Source organism: Indicator indicator, chromosome 16, assembly GCF_027791375.1.
Source record: "Indicator indicator isolate 239-I01 chromosome 16, UM_Iind_1.1, whole genome shotgun sequence".
Lineage (NCBI taxonomy): Eukaryota > Metazoa > Chordata > Aves > Piciformes > Indicatoridae > Indicator > Indicator indicator.
Window position 1 is genome coordinate 20,787,900 of NC_072025.1, and position 26,635 is coordinate 20,814,534.

At 52.5% G+C, this 26,635-nt stretch overlaps 1 protein-coding gene across 1 annotated transcript; it reads right to left on the minus strand.

The window, feature by feature from the left end:
* Window positions 1-1,652: 1,652 nt before the first annotated feature.
* Window positions 1,653-26,385, minus strand: RGMA (repulsive guidance molecule BMP co-receptor a). Its single transcript, XM_054388065.1, has 4 exons — window positions 26,354-26,385; window positions 19,166-19,281; window positions 4,872-5,383; window positions 1,653-2,354 (listed from the first exon to the last, which is right to left on the minus strand). The coding sequence occupies exons 1-4, from the start codon at window positions 26,365-26,367 to the stop codon at window positions 1,653-1,655; spliced, it is 1,344 nt and encodes a 447-aa protein (XP_054244040.1). The 5' UTR covers window positions 26,368-26,385.
* Window positions 26,386-26,635: the final 250 nt, after the last annotated feature.

The window sequence follows — 26,635 nt, forward strand, 5'->3', positions numbered from 1 at the left end:
TTCTTTTCTTTCCTTAAACATTTAAAAACCAATTACATCTCTTCATCTGTACAGTCACACGAGATCAATGCCAGGGCTCTATATATTAAAGAGACAATATAAATTACATCCATGGACACAATCTTGCATTTCTCTGCTGCTTTACAAACGGGCTCTAGAGCTGTTAGGACACAATGAATTAAGTCACGTTGAGTATTTACACCAGACTGCCTCTTGGCACCAGTTCAGGCTGCCAAACGTAGCCTGTTCCCACCTCTTTTGGTGCTAAGCTTGTCTTATCATGCCCAGAGACCTCCCTTTGAGAGCAGGAGATGTCCCCAAGAGTGATGTGTTCTGGGGCTTGTTTCTGGGAAGTTCCCCCTGAGGAAAGGAGGGAAAATTTATCAGGAGGTCTCCAAGATGCAGACCAAAAGTGGTCTTGCTGTTTGTTCAGTGACTGATGAGGTGAATCACAGAGTAACATGGAGAGGAGGAGATGGGCAGCACTATGTGGTGGAGGAAGATGGTTATCAATGGTTTTGAGGCAGGGAACAGACATTTGGAGGCAGCCAGAGGGGTCCTCTGCTGCATCCCGTCTCCTGGCTGGATTTCTAACATTGCCCCATTTCTGATTCAAGCCCAGAAGGTCTTAAGGTGCAACTGGTCTGCAATGGGGTTGCAAGTCACAGCCTCACAGGATGAGGAGCGGAGCAGGGACCTAGCAGCAAACAAACAGAGCACAACGCTCCTGCTCCATCCCGGGGCCTGGCCGAGCCACAGGCAGGAGTGGGTGCAGGGCTGGGGGGAGCTGCAGCTTGGCTCTCCCACTGAGCAGCCTCCCTGCTCCCAGTTTGAGGGCACTGGAGAGCAAATGGTGCAAGGGCCTCATCCAGCACTGGGCAGAAGTTGCAGAAACCACTTGAATACTGGCCAGGTTTCTCCTGTTGCCATCAAGAGTCCTCAGTGGGTCCAGGCAGAGATAAGGGAGCCAGGAATAAAACTACTGAGTGAATCAGCTCAACGAACTGGCTGCCAACAGGAGATGCCCTTTTAACTACAGCAAACACAAGCTGAGGCTTGAGGAACATGTCCTCCTTCCACCCAGAAGATGCCTGGCACTGGTGGCCAGGCAAGCATGGGGCCATTCCCCACTGTTCCAGCCCAGTGCATCACCTTCTGCAACAAGGAGGCCATGGGGAGAGCAGGACATGCCCGAAACGCAGAGCATGGCCGCAGCCAGCAGGAACCCAGCCCTGCTCTGCTGGCCAGCCTTGGCCCTGGCTCACTGCTCGGTGTCCTCCTCATGAGCTCTGTTCTCCAGGGACAAAGCCACATCCGTGCACACCAGTGTCACAGCGGCCATTTGCATTTCTGGGACCCGGGGGAGCGCTGCAAGGAGGTGGGGACTCCTCAGCACCCACGCTACTGGGAGGAAGAGGTGGTGAGGAAGGTCCAGGCAAGACACAGTCCAGCAAGATCTCCTGACTGGTCCCGCCGGCAGCACGTTCTTCCCATGCATGAGCCGGGAAGGTGGAGAGCCTGGTGCCAGCTGGAGGAGCCGAGGTCTGAGGACACCCCACACAGCTCTGACATCCAACCTCCGGCTGTCCCGCACCGCCATCTCATCCTGGTTCCCTCCTGCTGCCCTTCCCACGGCGTGAAGGAGCAAGCCTCTACAACAAGCACAACCAACACTGACTCAAGCACAGCAGCAGCACCCAGAGGGCGGTGGAGGCACCCGAGGGAGCGGCGCTGCCTGGGGCCAGCTCCCGTGTCCTCTCGTAGAGGTGCAGCTTGTCTTTGTTGGAGTGAAGCATCTTCACGTCCTCGAAGGCATAGTAAGCAGCCAGCATGAAGTTGACGTCCCCGGTGGTGAGGAGGTCAAAGACGCAGGACTGGAAGTAGAGGTCCTCCACGGGCAGCTTTTCCCTGCACTTGGCCGTGGCCGTTTCATAGGTGAAGGCCTCAGGGGGGGCCGGCAGGCTGGGCCCCTTCCGCCGAGCACGACCCTCGGTGGTCTGAGCCGAGCGGACGGCCTGGAAGTCAATCTGCTGGTTGAGAGGACAGCCGCGCAGGCACAGGTAGAGGCCCTGGCTGTCCCGGTCCTCCACGGCGTTGACCACCTCCTCCGGCATGCGCACGGCGAAGGTGAGGTACCGGCCCACCTGCCGCACCACGATGGTGGTGCCGATGTACTTGGCCTGGATCTCGATGTGCTGCCCTGACACCTTCTCGGTGATCTTCAGGCTGTTGGCTCCGTGCTTGTCGCCGCCGTTCTTGGAGCCGTCAGCAAAGGCAGCGGGCAGCTCGTCCATCTCCGCCTGGTACACTTTCTGGTCCACACACTCCTGGAAGCTCTTGAAGATGATGGTGAGCTGTGGGGGGAGGCAAGAAAGCAGCAGGGTAAGGACGAGCAATGACTGTCTTGGAGCGTATGGCCACCACCTGGAGCAGCATGGGAGCTGAAGGAGGTATCTGCTCAGCAGAGCCAGGAGCACAGCCTGCAGATCATGGCCAGCTGCTTCATCCTGAAGTTCACCCAGACATGGCCACCTTGATTCAGGACAGGGATGGGGACACTGTGTATGGAGGTCAGACTGAAGGTACCACCTGGAGTCAAGACTCAGAGGCTGGACTGAAGGCACCACCTGAAGTCAAGACTCAGAGGTCAGACTGAAGGTACCACCTGGAGTCAAGACCCAGAGGTCAGACTGAAGGTACCACCTGGAGTCAAGACTCAGAGGTCAGACTGAAGGTACCACCTGGAGTCAAGACTCAGAGGTCAGACTGAAGGCACCACCTGGAGTCAAGACCCAGAAGCTGGACTGAAGGTACTTAGATCCATCCTGTTATCTCCAGGCCCAAGACAGGAGCTCCTTTGTAGCTGGAGCTGGGTGGAGCACGGTTCCTCACAGACCTGCAGTGGCATGCCCACACATGCAGCACTGTCTTGCCTTCAGGGCCTGGCAGATGGCAGAGGGGGATGAGCCTGGCCTACCTTAGGTGCAGCTTCTCTGGCTCCCATGGCATTTAGATCATAAGGCTGGACCCCTTCCTGTCCCTGGACACTCACTGACCAACAGACCTCTACTCTGGGCCCCAGAACACTTTGTACTCTCTCTCAGCACACAGCCACACACATGTGCCCCATGCTGGAGCGGGCAGCCGCTTCTGGGGGTGATTTGGGTGTGGACTGAGCCCAACACAGTTCTACACCCTTGGTGGGCTCAAACACAGGTCCCTTGCTGCAGGAAGGACCTCATAGCACTTCCTCTTCCACTGCTGACCTGACTTTGGGAGGAAGGCTTGATGAGGAGAATGAGTGGAGTTTGCATGGAAGGAAGAGCAACTGGCACTTCTTCCTATGCAAATGATGCTTCCTCTCTCACCTCTTGCAGACCTCTTCTTCCTCTTGCACCTACTTCCAAGAGGGAGAAGCAGTAAGCCACATGGCCCCAACAAACTGAGGCTCTCCAAGGACTGGGCTGAGTACGAGGGTAGGTCCCAGCCCCTCTGCTAGTGAGGAGTCCAGAGCTGTCCAGAGCCCTGGCAATGTCCCACTCTCCCACCCGCTCCTCCACTGAGTGCCCAGATGTTCCCAGGCCTGTGTCAGCCCTGCTATCCCTTAACAACTCATGTCCTGAAGCACCACCTTGCCCTGGGTTTCAGGCTGGACTACCCCTTGCATGGACCCCCTGCTACCACCTCTGGGTCCAGCCCAGGGTAAAGCAGAGAACACGATGCAAAACCACAAAGAGCCCCAGGCACTGAGAGGCTCCCACCCCTTCCAGCAGCACATGGTCCTCTAGCAGTGACCAAGTAACTTCCCACAGCTCATGCTGCACATCTCATGACTAATCCCTCCTCACCACAAGCCCGTGAGGCAGGTAACAGCTGAAAAGAGTGATCCTGGGATCCAGCTGGTCCTCAAGCACCACTTTCCTCAAGCCACACTTCCTTGCAAAAGGTCACATCCAGAGCCCAAAGCAGTCCCTGTCCTACATCTGCTTCTCTCTGCACAGGCAGGGAGAAGCAGAACTCCCAGACACAGTGCAACAGGACACCTTCCAAAAGCAAGAGGCTGTCTCCTGCTGAGCCTCCATTTTCAGCACAAAAAGTGCCATGTTAGCTTCAGAGCTTGTGCACCAAAAAGCATCCTAACAGTTGAGCAGCTCCAGGTCTCTCCTGAAGCTGAGGCCATGTCTCAAGTCGTGCTGTACCCACAGCAGCAGATTTTTTCACTTAGGTTTTCTCAGTGTTTGCCCTGTACCTTCAGGATGTTTATTTAGGCTGACAAAGCACCTCCAGAACAGACTGTGCCCCACAGAACGTCTTGACTTGGCTGCAAACCACAGAGACAATTATAAGCCTGGGCAGAGGGAAAGGCAACGTGAGGATCTCAGCTCCCTCCAGGCTTTTCCCTGTGAGCTGGTGCCTCCATGGAGGGCAGTCCTGGATTTGCTTAAACCTTGGGTATCCCCCACAAGGTGTCACATCATTCCTGGTCTGGCTGCAACCAGAGTCTCCCAGGTGGGAGCCCTCTTAATTTGCAACCCCCCCCACTCTGGCCATGGCTCAGAGGGACCTTTGAGATGCAGATCTCAGCCTGCTACCCACGATGGGGCTGAATGTGCTCAGCAAGAAACCACAAGCAAATTAAGTGAAGGTGGGGACAAAGAAAAGGTGGGCATCTGATATCTGGGGACAAAGGAAGGATGGGCATCTGATATCTGGGGACAAAGGAAGGATGGGCATCTGATATTTGGGGCCAAACACTCAAATTCAGAGGAGAAGTGCAAATGGTGGAGGAGAGAGCTGGTAGAAAGGAAAAGCTGTTCAGAAGCACCTCTGCCCCTGCCCGCTCTGCTCACGGGGCCATGCCCCAGGCTCACCTTGCTGGTGGCGGTGGCGGTGGAGCCAGGCAGCACCGGCGTGTTGGTGACCTGGACGTTCAGGTAGTTATTGTCTATAAGCGGCCAAGCCCCTTGCACCTTGCAGGTTTGGAAAGTGTCTGTGAAAGTCCTGAGGTGGGGGTCCCCGAAGAGCCCACAGTGGGTATAGTTGGGGGTGGCCGAGTGCTTGTGGAAGCTCTTCTCGTAGTGGCAGATCTCGGGGCTGTCGGAGCGCTCCTGGCTGTCGCCGGGGGGCAGCGTTCGGAGGCGGGGCTGGGACGTGGGGCCATCCTTGGAGCAGTTGTGCTGCACCATCAGATCCTCTATGCCATGCACGGCGGAGTGGTAGGCGAGGTCTCCCCTGCAGGTGCGGGCGGTGCGGCGGGTGCAGTGCGCGTAGGAGCGCAGCGCCGTGCAGAACTCGGGAGCCTCCTCCGTGCCCGGACCGTGGGAGCCCGACGTGGCTGCCCAGAACTCAGAGTTGCACTTGAGGATCTTGCATGGAGATGTCACTGTGGGAGGGCAGGGAAGCACAAGGTGGTCAATCAATGCTTGCGTGCCCGCACGGAGGACATCCAAGCCTACCCCCAGCGAGGTACAGTTTGGGCTCTTGTCCCACAGCCTAAACCCATGAGAGTAGCTTCACCCCCAGCAACAAGTTAGCATCTTCCTCCTGCAGCCCAAACCCATGACAGTAGCTTCACCCCCAGCAAGAGATCAGGACTCCCTCCTGCAGCCCAAACCCATGACACTGGCTCTAGCGCGTGACATGGCCTTGCCCACCAGACGTGACCCAACTCTCATGACCCGATTCTCATGCATCAAAGTCAAAGAAACCGACAGGATTTGCCCCAGTTTAAACCAAGAAGGGTCAGAGCACCCAGCATTCAGATGAATGCTCCTGGAGGGGAAAGCCAGGGTGTGGGAGAATAGGATGTATTCATTAGCAGACATAAGGCAGGACCATTAATGTGGGGAGAGAGGCAAGGGGGGTTTCAGTGCCTTGTTAGGCTCTGATATTCAAAGCTCTGTGCTGCGTCTGTGCCTTGTATCCAGATTGAGCTCTACCAGGGCAAAAATCTGTCTGCCTCCCACTTCCTCCTCTGCGGGCATGGGGAAACCCAGCCCTGGCATGACTGTTGTGCCCCCACCACATGCCAGTTTGCAGAGGTTAGAACAAGATTTGTGCCGTGACCAATGCTGCAGCAGAGCCAGCAGCCACCCCACCACCCTCAGAGCCACAGCAGTGCTAGGAACAGCACCTGCCCATGTCCCTGTGCCCCCTGCAAAGAAGCAGGAGCCAAACCCCCTGTTTTCTGAGCACTGTGTGGCTCTGCCCAGCCCTGGGAGTCTGTTCCCCATCATGGCCCACTGAGAGAGAACAAGAGGTGGAGGAGAAAAACCGGCGTGGCAGGGTGTGGGGATGCCAGCTGAGCCCTCCCCTTCGCACCCGCCTTGCGTTGCCCACGTGGAGATAAAGGCAGGGCCTTGCCTCTGCTGGGCTCAACAGAGCCCCAGTGCTCCCTGGCAAGGCAGAGGAAGGGCAAAGAAAATTTGGATCTTATTTCCCCCACCCTCAGCATCTGTTCCTTGGGGCAGTGGCTTCCCTAGAACAGACTGGAAAGCAGCTGTGTGAGAAACACACAGCCACTGCTGAACATGGCACAGGCACTGCTCTGCCTATAGCAGTCTGGAGCCTTGCTGCGTGAACCCAGGCTCACACTGCTTAAAATTCACTGTGTTTTCCTTCCTGTCCTCCTAATCAACCCCCTCTGAGGGTTTGGAGACAGGATGGGCTCAAGGCACATAAGGCAGCAGAAGGCCAAGAAGCAAAGCCCCACCATCACCAGATGCTTTTGCAGTGCCTCTTGCAGGCGTGCATGCATGCTCCTGTCTCAGGGTTTGTTTAGAAGGAGGCTGGCAAGGTATCTGTGCCAAAACCATTTCACATTTGTTTAAAAAGAAAGTTACAAAACCCAGTATTGTTACAGGGAAAGCAGTGTGTTTTAAACATCACAGTGTTGGAAACCTAAACACAGTTGGTGCTGGAAAATCAGAACAGGAGACCAAGTTATAAAACACTAAGCAGCCCAGCTTTAAGGAACAAGCTTGTCTCCTCTCCCTTTCCAAGAAGAGTGAAGTGCAAATAGGAAATGGTGACAGGTTCCTCACAGCTTTAAAATTCATGTTTAATAAGCTCAGATGCTAGCAACAGCACTGAGAACTGTTTTGTCTTGGCAGCAGCCCACTTAAACCTGCAAGAAGCACTGTGGAAAGCATTTAACTCATCATAGAATTGCCAGGTTGGAAAAGGCCTTAAGATTGTCAAGATCAACCATAACTCTGAATCACAGAATCACAGCAACATTCAGGTTGGAAAAGACTCTCAAGATCATCAAGCTCAACTGAGAACCCTACTCTACAAGGTTCACCCCTAAACCATATCCCCAAGCACCACATCCAAACCACCTACATCCAGGATTGGTGACTCCACCTGGGCAGCTTATTCCAATGCCTGACCACTCTTGCTGGAAAAAAAATTCTTCCTACTGTCCAGTCTCAACCTGCCCTGTTGGAGCTTGAGGCTGTTCCCTCACACAAACTCAAGCTCCCTGTACGCAGAACCACAGAATGTTAGGGATTGGAAGAAAGCTCTAGAGAGGATTGAGTCCAACCACCCTGTCAAAGCAGGATCACCTAGAGCACATGACACAGGAACACATCCAGGGAAGGAGGCTCCACAACCTCCCTGGGCAGCCTGTTCCAGTACTCCATCACCCTCACTGTAAAGAAGTGTCTCCTTGTGTCGAGGTGGAGCCTCCTGTGTTCTGGATGGCATTCAGTGCAGGGGATGATGGCACACAGTAGCACGGTGGGGAGTGACAGGAGCCAGCACGTTCAAGGGCAGGGGCAATGCAAGCAGTGGCATTCCTGGGGTGGATGTGGGTTTGTCAGGGTGGAAAAGAAGGAAATTGCATCTTGCCCCCTCTGATGAAAGATGCAAGTGTAGCTTTGCCAGGAGCCTCCCAGTGGAAGACAGGAGTCAAAAAAAGCCTGCAGGAGTGTGACCAGTGCCACCACTGCTGGTTATCCCAAACAGTTGTGGCATCAGGCAATTAAAATCACTCCACTCCTAGTAGTTATGCTAATGTACAGCTCCAGGATGCCTTGGGGATGCATGCAGCTGAACATGCTGTCACTGCAGACAACAAAGCCCCAGGAGGAGCTACAGGACACGTCCCTGGACACACAGCACCCACACATCCCAATTTCACCTGGCAGCTTGGTAAGGCACCCAGACACTCTGTGCAAAGCACCTCACCCTGTGAGCACCACTCTGGCTGTTACAGCCCTTCAGCTGCTGTGCAGAAAGGACATTTCAATAGGAGTAAAGCCACAGTGTGTTGCTCCTTAAGGACATGCTCCATTCTCTGGGATCAGCAGATGCAGGCATAAACAGTGGCAGCCTACAGACAGCTGCTGCCAAACAGCTCCCCGGCACCCTGGTGCTGAGCGTCCCTCACTGTGCACTGCCCAGGGTCACACAGAACTTTATAAGGTACTGAGTTAAAGAACTCCCAAGCAAAGGGAGGGCAGGGAAGCCCATCTCCATCCTCCCGAGGCCTGAAGGGGGAGTGTTCCTCTTTAAGATGCTATCACTGGGTCCTGGCAGCAGCTCCTTTCGCTCAAGGCCCCATATAAGGCCAGGTTTCCAAAGCCAGGTGCTGCCGGGGCACAGGGGTGTGCCAGGGGTGCTGCTCACACCTCACCTTTCCCACACACCTCTTCCCAGCCACAGCAGTGGCCATCAGCTTTGGCAAACCCTGACCACACCTGATAAAGGCTGAGCAAACAGGACCCTCTTCCCCTTCCAACGGGCATGCCTTGCCTCCTCCCCTCTGGCAGCAGCCTTGGCACAGCGCTGCAGGCTCATCTGTAGCCAGGCCAAAAAATGATGTTTATTCAATTCTGCATAATCTATTTTCCATCGACTCACAATGGATCTGTTTTTCAGCCACAGATGACTTAGCACAGAAACAAATCCTCTCAAGCAGGAACCCAGCGAGGCTCTCCTGGGATCTCTAAGATAGCCTGGGGTCTGAATGATGCCACCACCCTTGTCCATCACAAAGAGTCTTTCAACCCCTCCTAGCCCAGCCACCTCCCAGCCTCTCCATCATCTTTTCCTTTCAAGGGTTTGGTGCCACTCAAACCGGAGACAAAATTTCCTTCAATATCTTGAAACCAATGGTTTCATAGAATGGCTTAGGTTGGAAAAGACCTTAAGAGATCATCTAATCCAACCTCCCTGCCATGGGCAGGGACACTTCTCAACTAGACCAGGTTACTCAAGGCCCCATCCAACCTGGTTTCAGAAAGTTTAAAGCCAGAAAAAATCGTTCAACCACCTGGGCTAAGCAACCCCGTCACCCACATGTAGCCTGGTGCCCCAAGCTTGTTCAGGTACACCTCCCATGAGGACTTCCCTGGTCTGCAGGGTCTGGAGAGCCACCCCTCCTCTCCTCATGGGCTGTTTCAGGAGTTTATCACCTTTACAAAACACGGGTCTTGGTTCTAAGTGGATTTTATCTGCCTTCATTGTAAGCACATGAAAAGACCCAGTAAAAGGTCCGTTAGTAACCAGCCTGTTTCCCACAAAGATATTACATGCCCTAATCAAGTCACTTGTCAATCCTCTAGATAAGCTAAATGGTTTGCACTTTAAAGTCCTCACTGGAAGGTGTTTGCCCAGCCCCACCATCAAACCTTCCCCCCCTCCCTGCAGGCTTGTTTCCTGCAAAACCTCCCACCTGATGGGCCACACTGGTATGGGACAGCTCACTGCTCTCCAGAGGTCACCTCTTTCCCTGGGACACTGTACCACAGTGGGCACCACAGAAGCTTATTTTAAGGCCAGCCTGGATGTGGCTCTGAGCAACCCGGTCTAGTGTGAGCTGCCCCTGTCCATGGCAGGGGGTTTGGAACTGTATGATCCTTGAGGTCCCTTCCAACCCCAACAATTCTATGATTCTATGTGCTGTGACCTTTTGAGGAACTCCCAGTCTCCAAAGTGCTGCTCCTCCAAGCCAGGAACCATCCCGTGTTCTCACTTGCTTAGGAGTCTGGGGTATCACACAAGTGAGGTCCTGCTGCTCTGTCCCTGTCATGGAATCATTTTGGATGAAAAGGACCTTTAAGATCATTGTCACTGCTGTGTTATATTGTATGCTGTTAAATTAAGTGTTCAAACATATTACACACAGACACATCTAACTAACAGCCTTTTAATTATCACTGCCCCCTATTTTCCTTCCAGTTGGGGTCAGGTCACCTGGACTTCAGTTCAGCAAATCATGCTTTTACAGAAAATTAGCACAAAAAAAAAAGACCCAAAACAATTAATCTCTTCTCCTGCAACTTCTGTAGCAGAGAGAATCTGGAAACTAATTTCATAGAATCCTAGAATGGCTCAGGTTGGAAGGGACCTTAGAGATCATCTCCTCCAACCTCCCCACCATGGGCAGGGACACCTCCCAACTAGACTCATCTGCTCAAGGCCTCATCCAGCCTGGCCTTGAACAACCCTAGAGGAGTCATCCACAACCTCCCTGGGCAGCTTATTCCAGAGTCTCACCACCTTCCTACTGAAGAACTTCCTCAACTCCAGTCTAACCCTACTCTCCCTCAGCTTCAAACCATTCCCCCTTGTCCTGCCTCTAGACACCCTGATGAAAAGTCCCTCTGCAGCCTTCCTGTAGGATCCCCTTCAGATACTGGAAGGCAGCTCTAAGGTCCCCCTGGCATCTTCTCTTCTCCAGGCTCAACACGCCCAGCTCTCTCGGCCTATCTTCATAGCAGAGGTGCTCCAGCCTTTGGATCATTTTTGTGTCCCTCCTCTGGACTCACTCCAACAGTTCTGCATCCTTCTTACGCTGGGGACACCAGAACTGGATGCAGTACTTGAGGTAAGCAAAAGCAAAAGTATTCAGTAAACAAAAGCCAGTTCTTTTAAGACTCTTGGGTGCATGTTAACCAGACCTGTTAGTTCTCAAGTGTTCAGTGCTAGGAGATGTTGTTTAATATCCTCTTGGTCACTAACGGGTTGGAAAGTATTTCATCACCCCCACGTGATGCAAATACATCACCCCGTGCCCACCCCAATGTATGGACTGAAGTGTCAGCCTGCAAGCCTCACACATGCACTCAAAAGCTTTTTTGGAGAACACAGTAAAACCTAACTACCTTTGGCCTCAGATCTGAGCACCTAGGCTTAGGCTCCTAAACACATATTTATTTAAGTAATCTAAATAAACATATTTATGCTGACACCTCGGTAACGAAAGGCACAATTCTCAGAGGTGCTAAATACCAGCGACATCTGCCAGCTTCAAGATGTGGGCTGCTCCAGCTCCCAGGCAGACAGCAGCCACCACCAGCACCAAAACCACCCCAGAGGAGTCTTAAAAAGGGGGAAAAAAAAAAAAGAGAGAGAAGGGAAAAAAATGAAAAAGAAAGAAAGAAAGATCACATTGCTCCTTAAAAACCTGGCTGATGACACCTCTTCCAGCAAGGTTTTAGGAATCCAAAACAAAACCAGAGGGGATGAAAGACATCTGGCTGGACTCTGTGTCCAGCCTATTGCACTTCCCCAGTGGGCAAGTCTGGCCATGCTGGACTCACATCTTGATGCCTGCATGGGCTGGGAGACCAGACAGATAAAAAAGGCGAACTTTTTTTACAATGAAGGTGGTGAAACAACAGAATAGACTGCCCAGAGGTGGTTGATGCCCCATCCCTGGAAGTGTTCAGGGACAGTTTGGACAGGGCTTTAAGCAGCCTGGTCTAGTGGAAGGCAGGTTGGAACTAGACGACCTTTAGAAGTCCCTTCCAACTCGAACCATTCCGTGATTCTGCTTTACGACACATATCAAGCGGCGCCTCTCACACCAGGGAGAGAAACAAGCCCATCAGTGCTGTCCACAGCCCTGATGGATGGGGTGTCACGGGCAGGGGCAGCCCTCCTGCAGCCCCACAGGGCACCGTGGGGTGAGGAAGACCCAAGGGCCACCTGACCCAAGCTTGGTGAAAGGATTTGTGCGGGATGGCAGCGGACAGGCTCTTCCAGCGACCTCCTTTGAACTGTTAATCAAGCACAATCTTGCAGAATAATAGCCTGGTTATTATTGCCTTGTTTGCATAACAAAGAGGTCCAATAAAACTGATTTGACTGTGCTCAGAGGGGGTGTGAAAGATCAGCCCTGAGAAAAAAGCTGCAGGAATGCAGCAAACTGCTCCAAAGCCTCAACCCAGGAAGAAAGACAATGCAATTTGCCATCAAGAAAAGCCCAATAGACCAATAAATTACCCATGTGCAAAGGGATTAGATCAGGTTTCAGTTGCACTGAAGTGGGGGAAGGACTGAGAGGAGGGAACTGAGGGAGAAAAATAAACCTGACTCTCTTAAAGAGCTGGAGCTCATATTTTGCAAGGGCGTGCATGGAGAAGTTGGCTCCAAGGAGCCACCTTCCATGCCGGAGCCCAGGTTTTGTGCTCTCTTTTACCGGCAAAAGCAGCAGATGCATTACATCCAGGCAAAGGACGTGCTGATAGAGTGACTCTAGATGTATCTGAGAGCATCCCCCAATCATAGAATCAACCAGATTGGAAAAGAGATCATCAAGTCCAACCTATTACCTAATACTTAACACCACCTGACAACTAAACCATGGTTCCAAGTGCCACATCCATGCAGCTTCTTTAAAACCAGTCCTTGTCTTGCTCAAGAGGATGCTGGAGCAAGGCTTTCTTCAGTTCTTTCAAGCAAAAAAAAGGAGTTTTCTCGTTTCAACCTGTGTCAATCACTAAAGCATCCGGCAGACCTGCCTCAGCCAACTCCCTTTTGTCCCCAGCACCGAGTTCAGAGTCCCCCATCTCTATTTTCCGGGCATCACAGAGACATGGGGCAGGCAGAGGCAGGAAAAGAGCAGAGTCAGTGTCTTCACGAACTACAGCAGGAACCGCTGGATGCTGCCGAAGGAGCCCTTGATTGTTCCTGTCACTTAGTCAGCTCTTCTGGCTGGGAGAGTCAGCTTACCGTTGACCCGGCATGCTTAGCGGGGATGAATGCAGCTCTCCCCAGCCCCCTCTGCCAGCACTGCTCTTCCAGCCTCACCTCTATGTCCTCAGGCAGGGAAAAAGCTGAGCAGACACCATCAGAAAGGCCATCGACTGTGGAGCTCCTAGCCAGGAGTGGCTGGTGATGGTGCTCTGAGAATTACTAGAAAAATCCCGGGAAATTCAGAAGGCATGATGGGCTGAAAGGATGAACCAACAGCAGTGCTGCTGACTTTGCTCTTCAAACTCCAGTCCTGGGATTCGGGCTTCAGTGTTGCCTTTGCCGCAACTGTTGAGCTTTCATCTGCTGGGAGGAAGCAGCTCCAGCAGATGGTTCAGAGGATGCAGGTTTTGCTCCACCTTGAGCTGGTGTATGGAGGACAAAGGGAGGGAGGGAAGTGATCTTCTCTGATTCTCCATCTGCAGAAGGGCGCTAACAAAGCTGGCTCCCCGCCACAGCGTGCTGTGGGCTGGAAAGCAGTGCTGGAGCTGCACACCTGACTTTTACAGCTGGGGAGCACCCAGCTGCTTTCACCCACAATCCTCAAGAGCCAGCAAATCTTGAGGGGAGCTGTTCCCTGTTACAGATGAGGATGTGAAGGCTTTCTCCCAAGACAAGCCCAACAGGAAGAGAGCTGGATTCACCCTCCTATCCCCTGCATGAAGCATCACCCTCCACGTCCTCCTGCAGCCAACACCACCCATGTTGCCATCCCTCTGAAACAGCCTTACCCAGACAAGGCCACCTCTGCCAGCCACCCCCATCACCGAGTGTTTCAAGTTTCCAGCAGGCATCACTCTCCCCACGCCAAAGCTGTTTTCCCAGGGTGCCTTTGAAGGCAGGGCTGCCACCCACCAGCGCCCGGGGCCCCCCAGGTGTAGCAGCGGGTCCCTCACCCTCCTCCCCCTCACCCAGGCCGCGGCAGGGCTGGCAGGGAAACGCTTTCTGCTCACAGGTGTGGATTCCCTCTAGGAATAATCATCCCCGCTGTGCTCTTGTGAAATTTCAACCCTTCAAACGCAGAGGTAAATGAGACACGAAACGAGGAGATGGAGAAAAGCCCGGAGCACATAAATCTGGATGAGGCAAATTTATACAATTAAAGGCCTGCCAAAAAACTGCGGCAGCTCCGTCAGAGGCGTGGGCTTGCATGCAGGGCGTGGGGTGGCAGCTGCCCGCCTGGCAAACAGCAGCCCCACGAGCCCACCAGGCACCCAACTAGTGCTGGAGCTGCACCTGAGAACACTGTGGAACCCCTCCTGCAGGCTAGCCTCCCACCCAGCACCAGACTTGCTCTCCATAGATGCCACAAGATCTGTTCCTCTATCACAGCCACAGACCTTCGGAGGTTTATTTATTTTAAAATGCATCTGATGGATAGCCCCTGCTGAGCTCAGGGCTTAGTTTTCAGAGAAGAAAGTAACTTTCTAACAGAAACACCCCACCCCCCCACCAGCTCTCCACCCTCTCATTCCCAGCACAGTGATGCTCTCATGCCACTGTGATGCTCTCGCATCACTGTGGGCTGGCAAAGCCTGGAGCCAGGATCCAACCCTAGAATGTCCTGCCACACATCCTTGTCATCTCAGAAAAAGTGCTGGCTGGAATGTGTCACACAGCAAGAAAAAAAAGGTAGCTTGTCTGAAAACCAGAATGTCATAGATCATTACTAGGGCTTTGGAGACCAAAGTCAACAGCTGTCCAGGAAGAAAAGGAAACTGAGGGAGGAGAAAATACTTCAGGCTCAAGTGAAGCTTGCTCTCTGCCTGACCCATAAAAACCCTGTACAGGCAGGAACAGCTCTGCTCTCTGGGAACTAAATGGCAAACTCCCCTGGATGATCCTGCAACAGAAAGTGGGACTCAAGACTCTTCTGGGGCTCCATCCTGAAGGACTTACTGTTCTTGCATCTTGCAGGGACGCCAGCCTCCAGCTGCCCCACACAGCACGGCCAGGCCGTTAGACAGAGCAGCTCAGTCTGCGCCTACGAGGGCTGCGTGTGTGTAGGAGCCAGCTAGTTCTCCCGCAGTAAGAGCCCGATGACTTCATCAAGGGGATGGCATCTGGTTTTGCAGTTGGCCATAATTCAATTCTCCCCCTTGCTGCAGGAATTTCAGCTGGTGAAGCAGTGATTTACTCAGCCGGGCTGCACTTGAGTGCAAAGCAATCTTGAGGCTACAATCGAACGCCCTGTTATTTTGAGAGCTCACGGACAAGGGAATAAATATCCTCTTCTTCTCATGCCAGCAGTTACCAAGTGTAGGGGACAAAGCTTTTTAAAGGCATTTATAGGCTCTCCTCCTACAAGTGCACTCTGGGTGCTGTGCTCAGGGCCTTGCCTGCACAGCTCACTCTGGATCTGCAGCATCCAGACAGGATTTGTCAGGACAGCCGGAAAAAGGCCAGGGTACTCCCTCATCTTGTCTCACCACAGCTGCATCTCAAAACATCCTCCATCCTCCTCAAAATCCCACTTCTGGCTTGCAGCAGCCTTCAGTTCTCCGTGGCCTCCTCCAAACCACTTGGGACACCAATGCTCTTTTGGTCCTGGGTTCCCACACTCTCCCTTATTCCAAGTTCGGTGTCTGCTCCAATGGGAAAAGCATATCAAATGCAATCAAATTCATCCATATAGACCAAACCCATGCCTTTGACTTTCATTGAATTACAGAGTATCAGGCTGAAAGGGATCTCAAGGATCATCTGGTCCAACCTTTCCTGGGAAAAGCACAGCCTAAGCAAGCTCTTCCTTGCTGTTCCATTAGTCATCCCTTGAGAGCTGTAGGGCCCAGCTGTGGGTTCCCCTGAAAGACTGATGGATGGGCTGAGGAGGGGCTTGCCCGGGCCATGTACTGCTCTGCCAAAGCCTAGGGTTACTTTATGGGATGCACCCACCAGGGAGCCAGAAGAGAGACCACAAAACTTGTCGTCGCCAGGGCCTGATCCAGCACTGCAGCCCAGCTCTCTGGGGACAGCAGGTTGGTGCAGAGACTCAGCAGAGCCCCTAGGTTAGGAAGTTTTTATGGCTGCCCAGCCCTGCGAGCACTTTCATGTGCACAGCTGTTCAGGCCACAAAGAAGGAAACCTCAGCCGTGGCCACAATTACCCCAGTCACTATTAGTATCCCCCTGTTCCCAGTCACCATTGGAAAGGAATTTTGGGATTTTCTATGGAAAAAAGCAACACATCCACCCCATCTACACTAAATCAAGGCACTGTCTTCCAGCCCTAGCATGGAACCTTGCTAGCAATGCAGAGAACTTCTTCTAAAGTATGAGAGGGGCTCCAAGCAAAAGCAACAAAATAGGGAAGCCAGAATATTTCTAGGTTTACATCTGAATCCCTCCCTTCTTCTCTGCCCTGACAACATCCCACACAGGCGCACTCCTTCCCTGCCGCCACCTTCCCTGGCCCCCAGCCCCGCTCCCCGTTCACAGCACTGGGGAGGTGTTGTTTTAACAGCCTCTAAGCCCCCCTTCTCAATTTCAGCTTAATGCTGCAATCACATCCCTCCCTGCCGCTGAGACAAAAGCCATTTATCAACCCAGCCGGTACACCTCCAGCAGGGAAGGACCCTTTTCTGGAATCAACTGCATTGCCCAGCTGGACCAAGGGCAGGAAATCCCAATTTCTTTTGAAACAGCAAAGCCAAAGCAAAGTAGAGGATGAGGGAGACAGCAAAGCTTGGCATTTGCAGCAAAATAGCCATGGCCAGATTTTGGAAGTACAAAAGAGTACCAAAGGATTTTTTTGCAAGAAAACTGAGCACAGCCTGTGCTGGGAGGCACAAGGGGCTGTCTGTCAAGCACCCCAGGAAATCAGGGTCCCAGCCAGGAGAGAGAACCCACGAGCATCCAACACTGGGCCTTGGTGTAAGCCTTGAGCAGGACTTCTGCTGGGGGAAACTGTCAGCAGCGGCCTGCTGTGCTCAAGCCTCCCTCCCCAGCTGCCCTATGCTCAGTGGTCACCCTGACCCACACAGAGGGGACCCACTCCAGTGCTCCCAGCCCAAGAGTGCTGGATGGTGGGGGCCGCCCAAGAGGCGGCAGGGTGAAGCCATTGGTGTGAGAGCAGCACAAGCGGGAATCCAGCCCAGAGTGTGTGCGTAGGGGGGAGTTTAAGCAAATAAATAAATAGGGCAGGACTCAGCAAGGCACTGATCTGACACGCCGAGCACCCACTTGGGCAGCCTCCAGCAGCCCCGCTCACTCAGGGCTCTCAGGAGGGGTGGCAAAGCTTCCTCAGGCCTGGGAACCTGCCGGGAATCAGCCAATTCCCAGGAAGCACAGGGAAAAAAGGGGCAAAGGATACGGCAAGGAATAAATCCTCCCCCTTTTTTCCTAGCTTCCCACCCCAAAAAAGCTTTAGCCGAAAGCCCCCGGCGTGCTCCCAGCCCCTGCACACGGGGAGCACCGTCTCCGCCTGCGCCCCGCTCCCGCGGGCTCCAGATTGCCTCGTTCTGCCAGTTCTTTGCACCTTATTTGACTGCTGAAGGCAGAATCAAACAAAGCAGGCAGCCAGATCTCCTATCAAGTTCTTTCTTGCACCGTAAATCTCACGGCCTCGACGCTTTGCAACTCAAAACGCTCCGAAAAGGGCGTTAAGCAACACACATGGGAGCAGCTCCAGAGTTCCCAGGGTTAAAAAAAAAAAAAAAAAGGGAAAAAGGGGTTCAGCCTCCAGCCTGCTGGGAAGTCCCTGGGAAAAGTGGGGTGCAGAGCGACACCTCAGTGCTAAGGGTAGTGCTGAAAAGGCTTCGCTTTCCTTCAGCAGGGCTGGGAGAGCAAGGGGGGAAGGAAGGGCATGAAGCAGTTATTTATTTGCTGCATGTGTGTGCAAGACTGCTTCACCTACGGTTATGCAAAAGAAAGGCAGAGGCGATGAAAAAATTAATATATTTAAAAAAAGAGAAAAGGAAGAAAGCTTTGCTAAACTAAAAAGATAAACGGGGAGGTTTAAGCTTTAGGGCTTTTCTTTCCCCTGCTTGCTCCTTCCCCCCCCCCCCCCCCCCCCCCCCCCGCGCAAATGAAAAAAAAGAAAAAAAAAAAGGAGGTAAAGAAACTGGAGAGTTTTGGAAGGAACAAATCCGCCTCTGTGGACTGGGTTTCCCCTCCCCCAACAAAAACAAGCACTCAGGGCTTGAAGGAATTTGCAGGCAGAGATCTGCCAAAAACATTGTGAAAAACTATGGGGGATTCATTGGAAACAGATGGCGTTTTCAGCTGTAATTCTGAAATTCTCTCCTTTTCTGACACAATACAAACAAACTGGGGATGGGGAGGGGGGAGGCCGAGCCCAACCATAGGTGCGAGCGGCCGGGGGTGAGCGGGGAAGGGCTCGCCCAGGGGAGCCGATGCTTTGCCGGACCATTTGGTTGCCATCCCGCTCTCGGAGAGCACAACAGCTCCCAGGGCCTGGTCGGGGAAAGTTTCCCAACGAAATAATGGCGCTAAGCCCCCCTCAAACCTCCCGCCGGAGGCCGGGGAAGGTGCAGCGGGGATCGGGGGGAGCCCGTTCCGTGCCGCCCGCGCATCCTCCGCCGCACTGCCTGCCCCAGGTGAGCCCGGGAGCTACGCTCCCCGCTCCCTGCGGCCGTGAGCCCCCCCACCCCCCGGACATCCGATCATCCCAAATCACAAAGCAACGACCCCCTTCACCTCCTTCGCAACTCCTTCGCAACTCCTTCGCAAGGTCTGGCTTTTCCCTTACCGGGGGGCTTGGAACGGGGACCCCCCAGTGCACTCAAGGAAAAAAGTCTGGCATCTAGAGTGTTCATGTGTGGGTCCCTTCCCGTCCCCCCCACTTCCTTTCAAGGCACAGCCGGGAACGGGAGGACAACGCAACCTGCCTGACGCTGTCAGAAACAACCTTCGCCGGGGATTGCTTTGATTTCGACCATCTCCTTCCTTGTGGGATGAGGCAGCAGTGAGACAAAGAAGATGAGGTCAAGGAAAAATACCCACCGTTTAACTGCTTATGGAAAAGGGAATGGGAAGGGGGGGGGGGGCACACACCACCCCAAAACTGAGCCCCACTTGCGAATTTTAAACATGTGGCAAACTGCTGCAAAGAGAGGGAGAGAGAAAGAGGCCCAGAGACAGGGGCAACGGAGGTGGCTATCCAAGGGCTGCGAGAAATACAAGGAAAAATGCTTCAAAATAAAGAGGCTGTTCCTTACCTGAAGGGAAGATGCAGAGAAAGACAGGGAGGATTTGGAAAAGTCCCAGGGCTGTGGATCCTGCCCCTCTCCCCATACCCATCCATCCAGCTCGAGCTTTAACCACTATCCTCTCCCTGGAAGAAGAGTATTAAAAAAAAAAAAAAAAAAAAAAAAGAAAAAGAGAAAGAAAAAAGAAGAAAGAAAAAAAAAAACGAACCAAAACACGAACAACACAACCAGAAAAACAAACACACAAACAAAAGGGAAAAATAAATGAATCGAAAGAAAAGAATTGAAGAAAAAAAACCAAAACAAAACCAAAATTAAAAGCCCCACATGGCTGCGCGGAGCGATGCAGGGACGGACGGCCCCAGCTCCGCGCTCCGGTGGCCCCCGCACTGCAAGATTACACAGACTTTTTTCTCCTTCTCCTCCTCCTCCTCGCCTTCCCCTCCCATTACAAAACAGCCCAAACCATCAATCATCCCGGCTGCCTTCCAATGCCGGCATCCTCTGCCTGCGCCTCCTCCCCTCCGCCCGCCTCCCCGGCCATGCTGCTCTGGCGGCGGGGAAGGGGCGGGGAACGGCTGCCGAGCGCCGCGGCCATGGCGGGCAGCGGGCAGGGGAGAGCCTCGGAGACCCGGGCGAGGGTGTTACTGATGGGGGTTGAGCCACCAAACCCTCCCGTGAGGGGAGCGGTCTCACGCAGTGTGGGCTGCGGGAAGGGCTCTTGGGACATTGCGCTGTCTCTCCCAGCCATGCATGGTAGCTCCATTGCGACTTGGGAGAAGGGCTTCTTCATACCCTCTTAAGGTCTCGACACGCAGCATGCCCTCCCTGCTTCTCTCCCATGCGCCTAACTAGAGTGCTTTGGAGTTGCTCGAAATGAAGCCATCTGGGGCAAAAAGGCCATTGTATGGCAAAGGGGGGAAACTGAGGCAGGAGATGCTGGACAGAGCAGGGATTCAGAGCCATGCTGTAGCCCCCAGCTCACTGAGATATGGTCCTCTCTGTACAAGGAGCTCTGCCATGCCACTCCAGCCCTGGCTGCCAGGTAGGTGTGAGCATTTCACAACCTTTCCAGGTCATTCACCTGCACAGGCACTGGCAGAGATGAAATAAACCCTGGTGACTCAGAAACAGCAAATGTCATTTATCATTAGATCGACACTTCTCTAGAAGGGAACAACTGCCAAGGCTCCTCAAATCCAGCTGCCAGCCCACTGAGTACTGATGGAGGGGACTAAGGTGTAGCTATGGTCTCTCAGGACCTCTGCAACAACCTAGTCTGTACCACCAGCCCATGTATAGACCTGAATGTTCAGCTTCACTGAGAGAAGGTCTCACCATTGTGTTGGTACAATTGCCCTAGCATCACTCTTTGTAAGCATCCCTTGGGCAGGTTATATCCCTCAGGGCAGTCCTAAGAGCATTCTCTCTGCTCATTGACTGTGTAGACAGAGCAGCAGCTTGGAACACACAGACATTGCCTACTGGGCTTCAGAATCCTGCTCTGCTCTGCCTACTGCGATGCCACAGCATAAGAATATAGGCAGGCTGGATCTGCAGCCCCACCATGGGTCTGCTCCGCCCAAGAAAGGGGCTAGGCCAGGAGGAAGGCATCCCCTTAACAAATTTCTCATGAAGGATGTTTTAGCCACAGTAAACTAAAATAACTTCACTTCTGAATGAGAGTGCTCGTGGGTGTAATATGCTTAATTAATATCCTCTAACTTCCCTGTTACACTCAGCTCTCCTTCGACTGAGTGCCCCCTTGCCATCCTAATGTTTCATCTCCTTTTCACTTGGGGATCCTATACAATTCTTCTCCCAGTTCTGTAAATGCCCTCTAGCAGCACCAGGTCTTTCTTCCTACAGCTTGGTGTAGGCCTCCTTGACTTTGCTTCTAGCTGTCCTTGGAAATCCCCTTCCCATCTGCCTTACCACCACTCATAAGGTTACTTTCTGGAGTGATGATAGCTTGATGCTTCCAAGAAGATTCTGTCACCTCCTCTGTTGCAGACTTGAATCTGTGATCCAGCTACAACAAATCTCCCATGGAAGGTGAAGCAAGGCAGAGGAGATGGGAGTAAACATCCATGAATAAACATCCATGAAGGGATCTAACAACACTTATCTATTTCTCAGGATCTGAGCCCCCTTGCTTCCAAATGAAGGAGGAGCTTCACTGGGGCTTTATCCAGCCTGCAACTGGAATTCAAATGCTGTAACTTTTCCATCTGGGACCCAGATGGGATCCAAAAATCCTGAGGCCTTGCTTGCTTGACCGGAGATCTGTCTTGGTCCTGATCCTCCTACAGCTGCACTCAAGTGATGTCCACTAAAGTCAGAAGGAGCTCTGTGTGCAGAAGAGCTGCCAGACGGGGCTGAGCTGGGCAGAAGATGAAAGCTGGCAGGCCGGATCCAGACCTGTAGCTAAGGCAGTGTGGGAGGAACGCCTACTCGAAGCACCTCTTTGTGGGGGATGTCAAACAGGGGCAAATATGTCCAAACCCTGCCAGCTGCTGTTACCACCCAAGAAGAAATGCCTGCTGATGGGATGTGTAGGCAGCTGGAGATGCAAGGGGCCTGGGGAAGCTGGAAGGAGCCTGGGGGTGGGGTGGGGTGGGTGGGAGAGGGTCCATGAGCTGCAGAGAGCCAAGCAGGGGACAGAGATCCAGGGGATGGCATTTCAGACCCCAAATCCTTTCCTCTTGCTTGCACCATGTGCTGTTGCAATGCAACTTTCGCTTTTATTTCAATCTGAAAAGCATCACTTCTGCTGTTATCCTGGCTGGTGAGACAGAGCATGATCTATTTAACTCAAAAAAACCATCTGAACTAGGAACTTTTAAAATCCAGCTGCTAAATAGCTGCAGTGAGGCTGCTTTGGTGCTTTTGACCTGAAGTACCACTTTGGTATTGCCGTTTTGTGGCAAACTGCCACAGGGCAACAATAGGACTGGAATCCACTTTTGAAGCATTCTTTTTTAAATGGGACCCTTGCTGAAGCTTCTGCCTTTGGTGTAGGGAAAACTGCGCTGCCATAAAGCAACAGCCTGATGCCCCTGGCTCCAGTTTGGACAAATTTCTCCTTGCTTTTGCTCAGTTGCATCATGCATTGCAAATGGGATTGCTGTTCTTGGCACCGATCAAAGCAGCGGATTTCGCTGGAGAAAACAACAGATGTGTCCAAACCGTAACTGCAGAGCAGGAAAAGGCCCCAAATAAGGTGTGACTCTGAAATCCTGCTCCTCCTTCCACGTTTTTCAAAGAACCTTCCCCTTTTCTGATTAGCCAAATCAAAGGCTTTAAACTGCTTGCTCGAATCGCAGGCTGCATGAAATGCAGATCTCTGCCTTGCTTGGTGGGGCTGTCTTAGGCTTGCAAACACAGAGTGACCATGTTTTCCCCAGCTTCTTTTCCTTCTGCAAATCCAGCTGGGGGCTCCCCGTTTCGGCAGCGCCGAACCCGCCGCTCTTCACAAACAGCGTGCGGGAAACCACCCACCGCTAAAATGCAAACACCTCGGAGGCACAGCAGAGCCTGGGCTGCAGCGGCTCCGTTCCAGGGGCAAAGGCGTCTCCGTGGTCACACACACTAACGTTAATTCCTGTGCTCGGTGTCGTTACGGAGGGATGGCATGCAAATCACAGCCGGGGTTAGCCGACAGCCTTCTCGGAGGTATCTGTAGGACAAGTGGGAAGATTCCCAGTTCCCAGGGGAAACTCAGCTGGGATCACTCATCTGAACTTTTTTCCCCCCTCTGCCCTGCGTCATGCCATGGGGCTGAATGAACGTGTCTAATTGGAGCCCTAAGGTTTACAGATGATCCTTCCCCTTACGGCCTTCCTAATAGAATTATTCACTACCTGTAATTATATGGTGAAAATAGTAAACATGGGTATGCTGAGGACTGGAACTAGCAGTTAGAGGAATGGATGTCAGGGCTCCTGACTCACCCATGAACTTTCTGTGTGGCCACTCTTCACACAGCTACCTTCACACAGCTTCAGCACATGCCTTTGCCTGTTCTGCCTTGGGACAAGGTGTTCAGTGAACACTGCCTGTGGCCTGGCTGGGATAAGGAACCCAATCCTGAAACATTCTGCAATGGTAGGGGTTGGGGTGAACAGCAAAAACCAAATTGCTCACTAAAAGTGGAAGAAACTGTGTTTGTAGTGGAAACCCCCAGACTGTTTTCTGGGAAGGTTTGACAACTGATCCCAAAATGCTTGTGGAATTAAAACCAAACACCTGTGCTCTGAACAAGTCTCTCACTAAAGAAAAAAAAAAAAAAAACTCTGAAGAAGAAGCAACAAAAAAAAAACCCCCAATCCAAAACACTATTCATCTTTCTTCAGTAGCAGCCACACATCTAATGTTTGCAATACTGAAAAATGCTGCAGTTCACTTTAAAAACCTTCCTTTTACTCATAATTCAGGGTTTTTTTAAAATAATTTTACACTTTCCCTGGCTGACAGCACAAGTAGGTGCTCTCCCTGAGCTGTGCACTTTGAAGATGCCAAATATGCACCTAACCCCCCTTCTTTCCTAACCTGTTGCCTTGCAGTACAACACCTGGTAAAGCAGCTGACAGGAAAGGTGTCCTCCAAGGTCTTACTAGTGCCCTGCTCTCAACTTTCACAGTAATGGGACAGGCAGAGATGATGGCATGGAGCTGGGCTTTGGAAACCAACTCACTTATGTGTAGCAAAGAACAGAGAAGAATTTGCTGGTGCAGCTAACCTACCTCCCCACAGCTGCCCCCATGAACATCAGACACACCAACCTGGCTGAGTAACAAGAGGCCAGTGGGTTGAAGGTAGAATAAAATACAGCTTTGTCACACCAATACATAAAACAATGCTTTGTTGACTTGCATCTTTGCATCCACAGATTAACTCAGAGCAGCCCCAGCTGAAGTCACTGAGCATATCCTTGCTGTGGGCCCTCTCTTCAAAATGCCTGCTCCATGCTCACAGCCATAAAAGTCATCTCTTAATGCTCACAACCAGCCAGGCTGGACCAGGGAAAGATGGTCTGGTAGAAAACTTCCAGTCTCACCCATGACAGAAAGCAAAACAAGCAGGCATATTTTCAGGCAAATAGGAGTTCGTCATGTCAACTTTGACTGGTGGCATTCATTCGTGTCTCTCCCTTTCCCTTGCTAGCAAAGCCCTGTGGGGTGAGGCCTGACTCCTACACATGGGAGCCTGTAACCATCCCTTGTTCGGCAGTGTTTGGAGGGCTGGCTGGAATTCACCATCTGTATATTTAGTTCTCTGCAGGGAGCTGGTCTTCCTGGCCCAGTCTCCTGGTTGGGGTAAATATCAAGCAGTATCTCTTTAGTGTATCTTCTTCACATCTGGGCTCCCTTCTAAAAAGAAATAAAAACGCACTGTGCTGGGGAGGCTCCCAAGAGCAAGTTCGAATGGCCAAATGTCAGCTCAGCAGAAAAGATGGATAAGTCTGAACTGCCAAAAAGTGAACAGCACAGAACTGCAGAGAACTTGGGTGTTCATCAGCAGAGACAGAAACAAGTCTGTGTAATGGGACAGTCTCTCCTGATTTTAAAAGCTACTGGTATCTGGAGCAAACACAGCTCCCTAATTCTCCCCCTCTAACCCACAGGTCAGCTAAGGACATCTCCTGGATCTCATTTGAAGGTGGCAGATGGCATCAAGTGTTTGTAGATCTACATATTCAGCCCTTTGAGAATGGGGTGTTTGAAACACCCTATGGAAAAAAAAACACAACCTGTGAGACCCAACCACCTTTCCCAGTTCCTCTTCTGTCAATTCCTGACAGTAGTGGCCAGAAATGTAACTCACTGCAGGACACCTTTCCTGGGGTCTCAGTCATGAAACACGAAGTGATAGTGTCATCAGCTGACTGAAAAGTTTTTCCTGAACATCTGAGAGATTCCTTCTCAGGGAAAAAAAAAAAAAAACAAAAACCAACCTAAAACACCAAAGAACTTTAATCCAGAATCTCTATAGGCATTTCGATAAATGAAACCAGGTGTTTCTGTGCAGTTGTCTTGGGTGTGTCCCACTCAGGGCTGGATTTGGGGCAGAGCTGGAGCTGGGGTTGGAGCTGGGGCTGGGCTAGGACTACACTAGGCTGGGGTTGCTGGGCTGGAGCCGGGGTTGGGGCTGGGCTGGGCCCCACTGGGTGGTGCTGTTATCCCTGCACCGTCTGCAAAAGTATCCAGTTTATAAAATAAATGCAATCCAACGCCGCCTGTAACCACATGACATAACAGCAGCTTGCGAGCTCCCATTAAAATCTCAATTTGGGGAAATTGATTCTACCTCTGAGCAATTGCGATGCAATTACTCCAACAGGCAGCAATCAAGAATCACATCAAAACAACACCAAACTTTCATCTCGTGCCTTGCAACCACACCACAACACAAAGCACCTGTCTTGCAAACACAGCCCGGCTTCCTTAAACCTATAGAATGTTTAGGGAGGGCAACGTGCAAGTCCCAAGAGTGGAAGCAAGCCTCAACAGGGGGCCCCTCTGACTGGTGCCTCTGCACTGTTCTGAGCTGAGGGCTGTTATTTGACCCCCTCCCCGGCTGCTGGCTGAGGTTATGGGCTAGTCACTGATGGCCTCAGCCCACCAGCAGCAAAGTCTTCCCCCGGCCAGCCATGCTCCAGCGACCCATCCTCTCCCTGCACACAGATGCGGCCATCCCTGCCAATGCCCCACATCTGTCCAGCTGTCATCCCCTTCTTTCCCTCGGAGCTTGTCTACACCCCAGCGCTTCGCAACCCAGCGGGAGGGATGGGGAAGCTTTGTTTCTGCAATCGAAGCGCTCCGATCTCGATAAGCGCCATCAGCCCCGTGATGAGCTACCCAACGGGAAGGGGCAAATAACGGGTGGAGGGTATTGGGCTGCAAGGAATTATTAGACTGACTTGGCCCAGCAGGGCGCATTTTGAGTGGCAGCCACCCGAAGGGAGGGTAAATGAACACCCGCATGCACGCCAGGCTGGTGTCAAGCCGGACGGAGGGAGCGAGCTGGGCAGAGAAAAGGGGAAGGAATAATCGAAGCTTCTTATCGGAAGGGCTCGGATGGGAGGGAGGGAGGAGGCAGCCGGGGTCCGAGAGCGACAGCCTCAACAGGTCCCGCGGAGGAAGGGCCATGCAGGGAGTCGGGGGGGGGCCCGCGCAGCCCCCCACCCCCGCTTACCTTAGCGGCCGCATCAGCCTCTCCAGCCCGCCGCGGGGGTCGGTGCGGGGAGCGGCAGCTTTGTTGGGTTTTTTCTTTCTTTCTTTTTTTTTTTTTTCCAGGTGGGGTAAATAAAACAAAGATAAAATCAAATCAAATAAATCCAAATCAAATCAAACTAAATAAAATCAAACTAGATAAAATAAAATAAGCCGGTAAAAAACCAACCAAAGACAGCAGAGGCGAGGGCCGGGGGGGGGGAGGGGGGGGGAAGGGGGAAGGAAGGCTGACCGCAGGGCGCAG

What these genes read in the sequence shown, in the direction of transcription:
- RGMA (XM_054388065.1), bottom strand. An exon ending in TCTCTGCATCTTCCCTTCAG is followed by an intron (nt 5,384 to 19,165) that starts GTAAGGAACAGC and finishes GCCCTCCCACAG; the next exon opens with TGACATCTCCATGCAAGATC. An exon ending in CCGCCACCGCCACCAGCAAG is followed by an intron (nt 2,355 to 4,871) that starts GTGAGCCTGGGG and finishes CTCCCCCCACAG; the next exon opens with CTCACCATCATCTTCAAGAG.